Genomic DNA, 12,071 nt, shown 5'->3' on the forward strand with positions numbered 1-12,071 from the left:
CTCACTCATAGATGGAACAAGCGTTGGATCGATTCGCTCAGCTTCAAAATTCGAAGCCAAAGTACTGAGAGACATTTGTTCGAGGATTCGTTTCATGGCCATGGCGAAAAGTTCGAGCTCAATGCGTACAATATAATGCGAATGCCCGTTGGAGACGATAGCAGTAAAAGGGTTAAAAGTGCGCGGAATTCGCGGGAGCTCTCTGTTGATTCGGACCTATTGCGCAGACTCGGAGTTGAGAACAGCGCCCTCACAAATGGGCTCTACAATGATGAAAATGCCTAAGACGATGAGCTGAATGACTTTGACTGTATTGTGCAAGCCTACTATTGACATGGTAATGAGTGGTCAATCTAAAATAACAGAACAGCGCCCGCACAGTACTATAACAGTATTGCAAATGCCGAAAGTGAATAATCGAGTGCCTTCAACCGCCGTCCCTCGTGGGTGGAGGGACGGTGCTTCAACAATCACCTTAATCGTCTATAACATTGTTTGAAATGCTAACACGATCATTTAAATGTCAGTAATGTTATTGCGAATGCCTAAAATGATAATTTCAATGCCTATAACATTGTTTGAAATGCCTTACACAATCAGTTGAATGTCAGTAATGTTATTGCGAATGCCTAAAATGATAATTTCAATGCCTATAACATTGTTTGAAATGCCTTACACGATCAGTTGAATGTCAGTAATGTATTGCAAATGCCTAAAATGATAATTTCAATGCCTATAACATTGTTTGAAATGCCTTACACGATCAGTTGAATGTCAGTAATGTTATTGCAAATGCCTAAAATGATAATTTCAATGCCTATAACATTGTTTGAAATGCCTTACACGATCAGTTGAATGTCAGTAATGTTATTGCAAATGCCTAAAATGATAATTTCAATGCCTATAACATTGTTTGAAATGCCTTACACGATCAGTTGAATGTCAGTAATGTTATTGCAAATGCCTAAAATGATAATCTCAATGCAGAGTGACGTGAGAGTAATGCCTAACATGTTCTAAAAATGCGAAACAAGTTCTGAAAATGGGAAAGAGAATATGTTTAAAATGCATTTATGATAGCTACGGCGTTCCATATGTCTTGCAATGTTAGACTTGACAATAAAAGTCATGTCCGCACTTGAATTCACTTGTCAATAACTACAATACACGTCATACACTGGCATGTCGCGTTGACAAACCACATCAAATACTTTGTATCCAAAAGCTGAAGGAAGTAGACAAATAAACTGTTGTTTATACGTGGAACAAAACACTGAACAAATGTCGAAATTTACTGAGATTCAAAACTCCATTGATGGTAACTTTCTTTCTCATACAATCTGCATGTGTGATGTCAAATGATACTGTCGATAGAATTTTAGTCTTGACAAGAATTCATTTGACATTAATAATAGTGCATGTGGATATTGTATTTTAGCTATGTCAACACTATTAAATTTTGTGACGTCATCCTCTACATTATAAATGATAATGAATCCGATTATCAAGCATTGTGGCCCCAGATGTTTTCTGCACATATAAATTCCCTGACATTGCCAAACTCTGCACTCCATAATGTACTTGGCTTTGGCTCGTACATTGTGTCGTACAAAGTTTGCTTTCGTCCATTATGGGCCGGAAGGGGTATATTATTGCTTAATGATATACCGTCAATAGTGCTGACGGGGCCAATACCTCATATTGAGCATACTTTACGAAAGGGACGAAAAATGTATTTGTTTCATGTAAAGAAATATTATCAAAGTGACAGCCATTAGTCCTTTTGCAGCTATCATTTCAATTTTCAAAAAGACTAATGGATATCGCTTGCTGGGCTTTATAACAGTTTGATTTCAGTTTGCGAAGTCAGTAAATAATACATTGGCCTTGTTGGGAACTTTAAGTCCACCTATGCTATTAAGAATTAGAAGTTCGCAACTTTTCATCTGACACAATTCAGTTAGACTTGCCTCTATTTCATATTGGCCAGGAAGCAATATCCTGAAGTATTCTCCATCTAAAGTCGTGTTAAAGTAGCTACTCCGACCGATGACAGAAACTCTTGCCCTGGGAAGTGGATTGTCGTTTTCGTCAAGTACCAGACCCTTAACACCTGTGAAATATGGAAGGTAAAGCTAAACAATGGACATATATTGTACTCTCTCTCTCTCTCTCTCTCTCTCTCTCTCTCTCTCTCTCCTCTCTCTCTCTCTCTCTCTCTCTCTCTCTCTCTCTCTCTCTCTCTCCAAGCGGGCCATCAAGCATCCTCGGCCTCCAGCGCTGTTTACCCTGCACTATGTACTATTTTGAAATATTTCAATACTGAATTCTAGACTGATACATACATACCCTGGTGGACCTGTTCAAGATAGTTCATCATGGAAATTTTATTTTGGTTCCAAAAATCTTCAAGTAGAGACTCCCTAGGGTACTTGCAGCAACTTATTTCAAATGTAATCTCCATACATCCGTGATATACGTAATTGTAATCCTGCATTCCTCCTGTAGGTATAGCCAATCATAAATTGGTGTGTGATGATGATGATGATGATGATGATGATGATGATTGTGCTCGCTGTTGTTGTTGTTGTCGATGTTGTTGTTTGGTCCGAATGAGAACAATGGACCAATTTACAGTTCTGAGACTCACGGCGCCGCTAAAAAACAACGACTGTGTTGTGGTCTGTTTCCATTTTGGGCAAACTAGTCTTGTCTCCTTCTTCGGGATGATGTCAATGGAACTTGAGACAGTGTTCATTCGCTAAAATTTTGAATTTTTTAATAATAAGTAGAATACACCTCCGAATTCACGAAACAAGTGAAGTTAACAAACACACACTGCCTGTGTTACATTACGGGTATGACTGTTCGACCACGTGTGTTTGCCGTAAATGAGCCATTGGCCTGTGATAGTATACTTAATGGCGTTGTTCTTCGAGACATTCATATTCAAATCGATGAACTGGCTGACCATGCATCGAAGCAAGCAATAAATGTTACATCTCATGCGACGAGTTACGTCAGAAACCTACCTGTCAGGGTGTACCAATCAGCTCCATTGGTAATTCCATCTTCAAAACCATCCATATCATCCTCCTCTCCGTAAACGTCCGTGCATTTGTTGACGGTAATGTTGTACATATTGCCATGCTGTAATGAGTACACCCTAGCGAGATGTATAAAGACGTCATCATCGGGTGATAAACTGTACTGGGCAGGGTCCTTAGCTTTATCTTCTGTAAGTCAAACATTTTTCAACATATTTTTGCAACATATTTCAAAGATGGATTATCACAGAAATTGGAAAAAGATATAAGTTAAAGGGCGGGTGTCGTCGGAACTCTACTCAAAGGTTGCCAGGGATCCCTACGATCGCTGAAAACACTGTATCTAGAGTACGTTGGCGATTGATGAAAGTTAAAACATTGTTTGTTCACAATGAATATCGTAAAATTTAAATGTTTCAGCTATATTCCATGCATGGAATACATTGTTTGTACACAAGAAAGTCGCACACGCGCAGTTTCGATGACACCCTCCCTTTAAAGTGGAGGAACTGTATTACCCTGCTTAAAATAGTTTCCGTATCTTGCAAAAACGTGTTTAATTACACCAACAGTGATCGCGTTTCCTTTGAAACGAGAACAGGCCATGACAAATTTGAGAGTCTGAACATGTGTCCCCGAGGCGCATTCTACCTTAAGATCTCCGGTGGTAGATATCCTAATGGTTTTATTTTTGCTCTTGCTTGGGATCTATTTTTCTGTTACACCCGAGTTCCTACCTTCGAGTTTCATTTATACATTGTTATCAGTCGATACTGAAAATTGTTTGCATTGACAATGTCCAGATTTCTTACCGAACATTCTTGTACCATGGACGTGTATGTTCATGAAGATATGCTGTTTGAAGATCTCGTACTATGGAGGTGTGCTCATTAATATTATAAAAGCAGTGAGTCACCCTGGCTGACGAGCAGCCTGAGGAAAGGACTCACCTGGTGTCAGGTTATCATACGGATAGTTGGCAACAAGGGCGCCACCATGAAAATTTCCAGAGAGAACGAAAGGTACAATTTCCAGCCAGGACATAATGGCGGCCGTTTCGACTTGAATTGGGTCCTCGTTTATTTCGAACATGTCAGGAAAATTGCGGTTCAAGTCATAGTTCTCGTTGTTATATCTGTAAAAAAATCAATTCGTATAAAATCCACATAACGTACACTACAAGTACGCAGAATCCAAGATTGCAAAGCGGAGATTGGTGAATGTTGATTTTTCTGGAATAACTTGTCAATGCACTCTTGCATCGGCCGAACGGAGAAATTCAGCAGATGCTGAGCAATATCGAGAATTGGGCAACTCCAGTACAAGGCGTGGCAATGGATTTGAGCATCTTTAAAACCAGATAGCAATGTTCCCGAGTTCCTGGAGCAATGTCGATGCAGCTGCTATCGATACTATGCGTCTTTGATTAGCTTCTGTACTTCAAGAAAACGGAAATCCTGGTTGCTATTCATTACTTTAAGACACAAAATATCACCCGACATTTTTTAACCTCGTACACAAATTATGAAATCTTGACAATGAACACTTTGGTTTGCAGTGTTCTCGAACGATGCAATACCTTCCTACAAATCCTGTACAATTGCCCTCGGACGACACTTCAAAGCCATCTGGATTCATAGTTGGTAGGAGATGAACCCTGGTGTTGTCAAGGAAACGAGTGACATCATCATCCACGCCATAGTTAGATAGCAAATGTTCAGCGAAATGGAGTAATATTTCACGTCCGACAACCTGAAGGTGCGAAAAAGATAAATTTGCCCACTAAAGGTTTGCTGAAAATTTAGGGTGGAAACGAGATCTGGCAATTTTCAGTACTCATAAACTGACTTTCGTTGATTAGGTTTTAAAGTGTCCTCTTGAAAATATATCTTAACTTCAGAAAATTAAAAAAATTTTCCTTTACCGGGTTAACTGCAAAACCACGCAGCGAGAGGCTGTAGGAATATCAACAATGTCTCCGACTTACCTCATTGCCGTGTATGTTACCAACATATTTCACCTCTGGGCGTAGCACTTCATGCTTCCAAGCATCTTTGCCGGAAATAGCCAAAACCCAAAGTTTGAGACCTAGAAATGAAAAAGTCGATGGTAACACCGGTAGCTTCTTTCGAAAGCTTGTATCTTTAAAACTGCTGAATACATTTGAGAGGTAAAACCTAGTGTCGGCGCGGAAAATGATCACTCATTACATATTACCAAGCAACAGATTATGACGTCTGATTCTTATAGATATTATCATTATGAAAAGGACAACTACTTGTTTTGGCTGCGTCAGTTTGTTGTTTCATCCTTTGATTCGTATATTAGTTTTCAGTAAATGTTATCGATTCTCCGGTCTTTTCATTTGATTTGTGTTATAGAACGGACACGCCCTCATACGTAAAAGTAATTCTGTCAGAGACAAGCACCGTTGAATCCATCTCCAATCACAAAAAAAAAAAAAAGAATTTTACACTTAAAATATAGGATATGTTTCATTATAACAGTTTTCTTGAGACTGCCATTTACAAGAAATGTTATTTTGTAGTTTTTTTTCCTCCTGGGAACGTTAATACCATATTTAACATTTGAAGCCAGATTTCATCTCATAATTATTGTAAACGTTAATTTTATTAGCTTAGTTTTTGTAATGACAACTGACTCCATCTGGCAAATCATAACGCAGACGAACTGTTTTCTCCCTACCTTTCACACTTCGTCCGATGCTGTACAGGTCAGAGATGTCATAGTATTTCTCATGGAGCGCCACCAGTGTCGACGATAAGTCGTCGTGATCGTGGTAAACGAATTGTACGTCCGGTTCTCCGAGAACGCCGGTGTCAAAGGTCAACAAGGCCGAGAGAGCACAGAGACAAAATATGTGACTCATAAAAACCCTGTGATCATAAATAAACAGTATATATGACTTTGATTTGCTGATTCATGGCTGCGGCTCCTTGTCTGCACAGGAAGGAACTATATTATGAAACATTTAAAACCAAATTCATATCAGCGACAGAAAGGCTTGAAATCTTGCATGTAGCTAGACACGATAAAATCACAAACATAGCAAAAATAAAGGTAAAAGACCAAACAGAGCAAAACAAACAAAAACAGTCAAAACAGGCAGAAAACGATGAATAATAATTAAGATAACATATGTAAATCGATATTGTAATGCGTAAAATGGTATGGATATGTGTCGACTTTGATAATGTGTAATTCTCTTTTGGTTCTTAGAAATCAGCAGTAATTGTTTCCTTTTGATAATTAAAACATAACCAATGATGCAGTGATTGTATAAACCATAACATCAGAGGGAGTGAGGGTGGGATACAACATACTAGTTTTAGGTTAAAGCAGTAAAAAAGTAAAATCTCCATGGCAGGCCTGGTGATTTTGAAAAAAACAAACAAACAAAATGTCCTAACATGACTCGACGGAGAGTGTGGAAAGGGTCTTTTATGGCCTCATGACCTTCACCCTGCAAAGTTCAGCCAATCTACAGTCTCGTTCCATCTGACGCAATTAACGACAGAAATATGCATGCTCTGTTCTATTGACGTGGCAGAGCACAACATCACAAATTCGATTCTGATAAACTTTTCCAGCCGTATAAACGATCGTCATCCAATGTGAGGATATATGAAGAAGCTTCTTCCACCTGTTTTTTTGTGAGTTGGATTTGAAAACAGCTAGCATGTCGAAACTTGAGAGCGACGCCAAGTGGTCCGAAAGATCATAAGAGGGGTTAAAGTTCATAAATGAACATGCTGAAATAAGAGCGCTTAATTGCTTAATAGCTAATGTTGATTTATGCAGTGTTGGCTTTGACACTTTGAGGTGATTTTCTTTTCAAGTTTTAAATGGGCCCATATATGTTACTTTTGATGCTTTTTTTCCACAGTTGTTTTGTATGTCATTTGTAAGCTTTCCTTGTAATCCAGAAACACCCACCATTTAGTTTGCGAACACATCATCTACACATGTAAAACGCCACTGTTGTTGTTTAAATTTGAATTTTGGTCCGGGCCGGAATTCACCTACATTTGAATTACAGTCCAAACCAGAATTCACCAGTCAACAATATGGGATACAGTCTACACAGGTATAAGGTGAGTTGACAATCTGAATAATGTGTATGTCAACATGCTTTGGGGAGTGGAACAAGAAACTTTAGTTGACATTAAAAAAACAAAACTAGTGAAAAACCGTCAACAATTGAAGCTACTATCCCCTTAAAGAAATCATCCAAATAGTTGGAATAACTTTGAGTTTGCCCTCTCTCATGTATTTGTCGTACGTTTGGAGCGTAACCTTATTCACGATGAATTCTTTAGTGAACTTAATTTATTTTTTACACTTCGATTGCAGCAAATGCATTACTCAAGTGTAAATTGGGGACTACCTCATTGGCCTCTGCCTCTTTCAAGTTGAAACAAAGCTGAACGAACTCGATGAAGAATTTTTACTCTGCTCTGTGGCTGTACCTTTCTTTTGATCTGTTTTTTCTCCTGAGTATACAATAAACCTCTTGCAGAAGGTAATGAAAGAAAGACCTTTACAAAAGATTTGCTATCGAATAAAACACAAAACCACATGGGAAAATTTATGAGAAGAAATTTATGAGATGAATGCACGAGGACAATCAGATTTTGTGAAGATTGTTTGCGGCAGTCAAAAAGTCCAAAGTACCATTTTGCAGTTAGAGGTTACAGACGGCAAGTGAGGGTATTTGGTTGCTAATATAAATCCTCCGGGATGAAGGTCTATTATTCGCAACCACATACCCGAGCGCAAAGTTTATCATCTCATTATAATATGCTAAAGTTAAATACAAGTGGACAAATGTGGGACCCGAGTTGGAGCGAGGGTTCAGGAGCACAGCCTCAACACAAACTATAAAGAACGTTTCAGAGAGCACGCGCGAGCACAGTTGATTAAATACAATTACGGTAATGCAACGCATCGATATTGCGATTACATATCGAACTTGCAGAATTTTATTTGAAAAAAAAACGCTTAAAAAACTTTAAAAAATTATGTTGTTGTTACATCGTCGTCGCTGCTTATAGTATAAAAACTCTTCATTTGTGGATCCACGAGCTGCACCGGACTAAAATTTAACAATCTACGTCAATCTCAAGCCGTACACTTGCTCGACATAATGGCGCGTTGAGCCCTCAGGCTGGAGTTCGAACTTTGCGAGAGCTCAAAAATGTAACGCAATCCGCAGGTCTTCTTGTTGAGAATATAAACCCAAGCTCTAGCCAATCAGACTGCCTAATTCCAGCTAAGCATATTAGAATCTGATATAAATGACAAAGTCAGAAATTAATATTATCATGCATCTTTCACCTTTATCGCTACAAAATATAATCAGGCCATATACAACCCTTTTCAGAATTAGAGCGCGAAGCCACTGCAGTGAACTGCAATAAAACTGCTCACACTATTTAGTTTCAGCTGTAGCCAGCTGGCAAAGTCGACAACATTTATGTCCCATGCAGACAGTTTGTCTGGGGAAGTTGAAATAAAAAAGATTTGTACAGGACCAGTGCATGGTAATGTTACATTGTATCTTAATCTTGAACACAGGGTGCCAATCGTAAACTCTCATTTACAACTCGAGCCTCAGACAGAGCTAGTTTTGCCTTTGTACAAGCAGACTTTTTTTGGTCTTTATCAAGTAGCCTTGTTCAACACCAAAGTGGCCACGGCTACAGCTGAAACTAATTAGTGTAAGCAGTATGGCGCGTAATCCATGCCAAAATTAATACCTTACATTTTGAGCCAAACTTCATTCAACTCTCGCTCAGTGCGACCCAACTGTGGCCACCTTCATTCAACTCTCGCTCAGTGCGACCCAACTGTGGCCACCTTCATTCAGCTCTCGCTCAATGCGATTCAACTCTCGCTCAGTGCGACCCAACTGTGGCCACCTTCATTCGGCTCTCGCTCAGTGCGACCCAACTGTGGCCACCTTCATTTGGCTCTTGCTCAGTGCGACCCAACTGTGGCCACCTTCATCCATGCCAAAATTAATACCTTACATTTTGAGCCAAACTTCATTCAACTCTCGCTCAGTGCGACCCAACTGTGGCCACCTTCATTCGGCTCTCGCTCAGTGCGACCCAACTGTGGCCACCTTCATTCGGCTCTCGCTCAGTGCGACCCAACTGTGGCCACCTTCATTCGGCTCTCGCTCAATGCGATTCAACTCTCGCTCAGTGCGACCCAACTGTGGCCACCTTCATTCGGCTCTCGCTCAATGCGATTCAACTCTCGCTCAGTGCGACCCAACTGTGGCCACCTTCATTCGACTCTCGCTCAGTGCGACCCAACTGTGGCCACCTTCATTCGGCTCTCGCTCAGTGCGACCCAACTGTGGCCACCTTCATTCGGCTCTCGCTCAGTGCGACCCAACTGTGGCCACCTTCATTTGGCTCTCGCTCAGTGCGACCCAACTGTGGCCACCTTCATTCGGCTCTCGCTCAGTGCGACCCAACTGTGGCCACCTTCATTCGGCTCTCGCTCAATGCGATTCAACTCTCGCTCAGTGCGACCCAACTGTGGCCACCTTCATTCGGCTCTCGCTCAGTGCGACCCAACTGTGGCCACCTTCATTTGGCTCTCGCTCAGTGCGACCCAACTGTGGCCACCTTCATTCGGCTCTCGCTCAGTGCGACCCAACTGTGGCCACCTTCATTCGGCTCTCGCTCAATGCGATTAAACTCTCGCTCAGTGCGACCCAACTGTGGCCACCTTCATTCGGCTCTCGCTCAGTGCGACCCAACTGTGGCCACCTTCATTCGGCTCTCGCTCAGTGCGACCCAACTGTGGCCAACTTCATTTAACTATCGCCCAATTCCATCCAATATTGTCGCCAACCTATCCAACTTTCACGAAACTCAATGCGACTCGTAACTTCGGAAACAGCTTTCAAAGCAATATCTTTGGTACTATGATTCTATTATAATTAACAGACAATATTCATATCATTAAAAAAATGGGTCATCTAATATTATGAAGTTTAAGGACATTTTGAATGAGAAGACTTACACAGTAGGCCTACAGTTGGTTAGGGAAATAGTACATTGAGAATAAAATTACTGTAAAGGGGAGAAAAATAAAAAAAAATCAAAACAGAATTAGAAACTCTGTTAAATACAACGGGTATGGGAAGTATGACATCATTTTATTCTTAGACTAATAATCGGTATTAAATATTTAAGCAATAAGCACACCCAGCAACGGTATACATCGAGATTTTGACCAATTCACGACATATGCACGAGTGATAGCGAGAGCATAAAATAATAATAATAATAATAATAATAATAATAATAATAATAATAATTTTGTTTGCTTGTAAATGGAGAATTTACATCAAATTTGTGGTAATAAAAATGTAATACAAAAATAAGTTAAATTTTTTCTAAAAGGGATCTAGTCGAAATTGAGCGGTATACCGTCGCTTGGTTTAATGTATTGCTATTGGAAACAATATTTGCGCGAACGAACTCCTAATCCATTGAAGACAACAGAATTATTTATATAGCTAGACGACGTGACAACAAGAACTTTGTTGAAACTGTAAATCTGGACTTCCGCAACAGACTTTTGGGTTGAATATTTGGATCCCCCAGGACAATGACAGAAAACATATGAATATATTAATGACGTCATGTGACGTCACTATGATGCCCTGTGACGTCTCGTGTAGTATGGCAAAGTTGGTCACTTTAATGATGGGTTGGCTGCCATGAACCACATTCTGGCACGGTCAATTTGAAGTAAAATCAGAGTCGATAACATAACATAGAATCACCTTCACATAAGTAAAGTAAATGCAATGGACTCTAAATCACGTGTGATTTGTTTCAACTCAAAAGTGTCTTCATTTGAATCGCATGCTGTGGCGCCCATTTCAAAAATGGTTCGCCCCAACCAAGCCCCCCAAACACGGAATATCCCCCGACACGAATGCGTTCAGCTCAAAAAGCAAGACGAATGCAGAGTCATCAAATGAGTTGAGCTTCAAAGGTAATCTAGGGAGCATGATTCAAACGAGTCGCGGCGGAAAGCGAATGCATTACACGAGTCGCATTGAGTTTCGTGAAAGTTGGATAGGTTGGCGACAATATTGGATGGAATTGGGCGATAGTTAAATGAAGTTGGCCACAGTTGGGTCGCACTGAGCGAGAGCCGAATGAAGTCGGCCACAGTTGGGTCGCACTGAGCGAGAGCCGAATGAAGGTGGCCACAGTTGGGTCGCACTGAGCGAGAGCCGAATGAAGGTGGCCACAGTTGGGTCGCACTGAGCGAGAGCCGAATGAAGTCGGCCACAGTTGGGTCGCACTGAGCGAGAGCCGAATGAAGGTGGCCACAGTTGGGTCGCACTGAGCGAGAGCCGAATGAAGGTGGCCACAGTTGGGTCGCACTGAGCGAGAGCCGAATGAAGTCGGCCACAGTTGGGTCGCACTGAGCGAGAGCCGAATGAAGGTGGCCACAGTTGGGTCGCACTGAGCGAGAGTTGAATCGCATTGAGCGAGAGCCGAATGAAGGTGGCCACAGTTGGGTCGCACTGAGCGAGAGTTGAATCGCATTGAGCGAGAGCCGAATGAAGGTGGCCACAGTTGGTCGCACTGAGCGAGAGTTGAATGAAGTTTGGCTCAAAATGTAAGGTATTAATTTTGGCATGGATTACGCGCCATGTAAGCAGTTTTATTGCAGTTCACTGCAGTGGCTTCGCGCTCTAATTCTGAAAAGGGTTGTATTTGAAAATAGTTCAATCGTGGATATTGTGGAAAATTGCTGGCGTAACGTAGTAATAATCAAATTCTGATGAGCCACACTAAGCACATAATTGAAGTACGCCTTGCCTGTAATGTGATGGTAACAACCAAGCCAAATACTGGAAATGTCTCTGTGAACTGATTTACGGTAGATTTGCAATCGACATGTCGAGTGCACTCAGACTATATAGGTGAACTAGATACGAGTCGCACTCAACAGAACTTT

General features: G+C 40.9%; 2 protein-coding genes across 2 annotated transcripts in view; one reads left to right on the forward strand and one right to left on the reverse strand.

Annotated features, from left to right (window-relative positions):
- LOC139143758 (puromycin-sensitive aminopeptidase-like) overlaps positions 1-12,071 on the forward strand; it is a 539,468-nt gene that overhangs the window by 74,834 nt on the left and 452,563 nt on the right. The window lies entirely within an intron of this gene.
- The window catches only part of LOC139144400 (carboxypeptidase D-like), a 40,271-nt gene that overhangs the window by 12,633 nt on the left and 15,567 nt on the right, over positions 1-12,071 (reverse strand). Inside the window, exons 10-16 of the mRNA XM_070715102.1 lie at positions 5,754-5,983; positions 5,035-5,135; positions 4,627-4,799; positions 3,998-4,182; positions 3,033-3,236; positions 2,350-2,502; positions 1,971-2,113 (exon numbers count right to left, since the gene is read on the reverse strand). Of these exons, the coding sequence (XP_070571203.1) occupies positions 1,971-2,113; positions 2,350-2,502; positions 3,033-3,236; positions 3,998-4,182; positions 4,627-4,799; positions 5,035-5,135; positions 5,754-5,983 (1,189 nt within the window). The remainder of the gene's footprint in view (positions 1-1,970; positions 2,114-2,349; positions 2,503-3,032; positions 3,237-3,997; positions 4,183-4,626; positions 4,800-5,034; positions 5,136-5,753; positions 5,984-12,071) is intronic.

The sequence above is a fragment of the Ptychodera flava genome, chromosome 11 (genome assembly GCF_041260155.1).
Source record: "Ptychodera flava strain L36383 chromosome 11, AS_Pfla_20210202, whole genome shotgun sequence".
NCBI classification, from domain to species: Eukaryota; Metazoa; Hemichordata; class Enteropneusta; family Ptychoderidae; genus Ptychodera; species Ptychodera flava.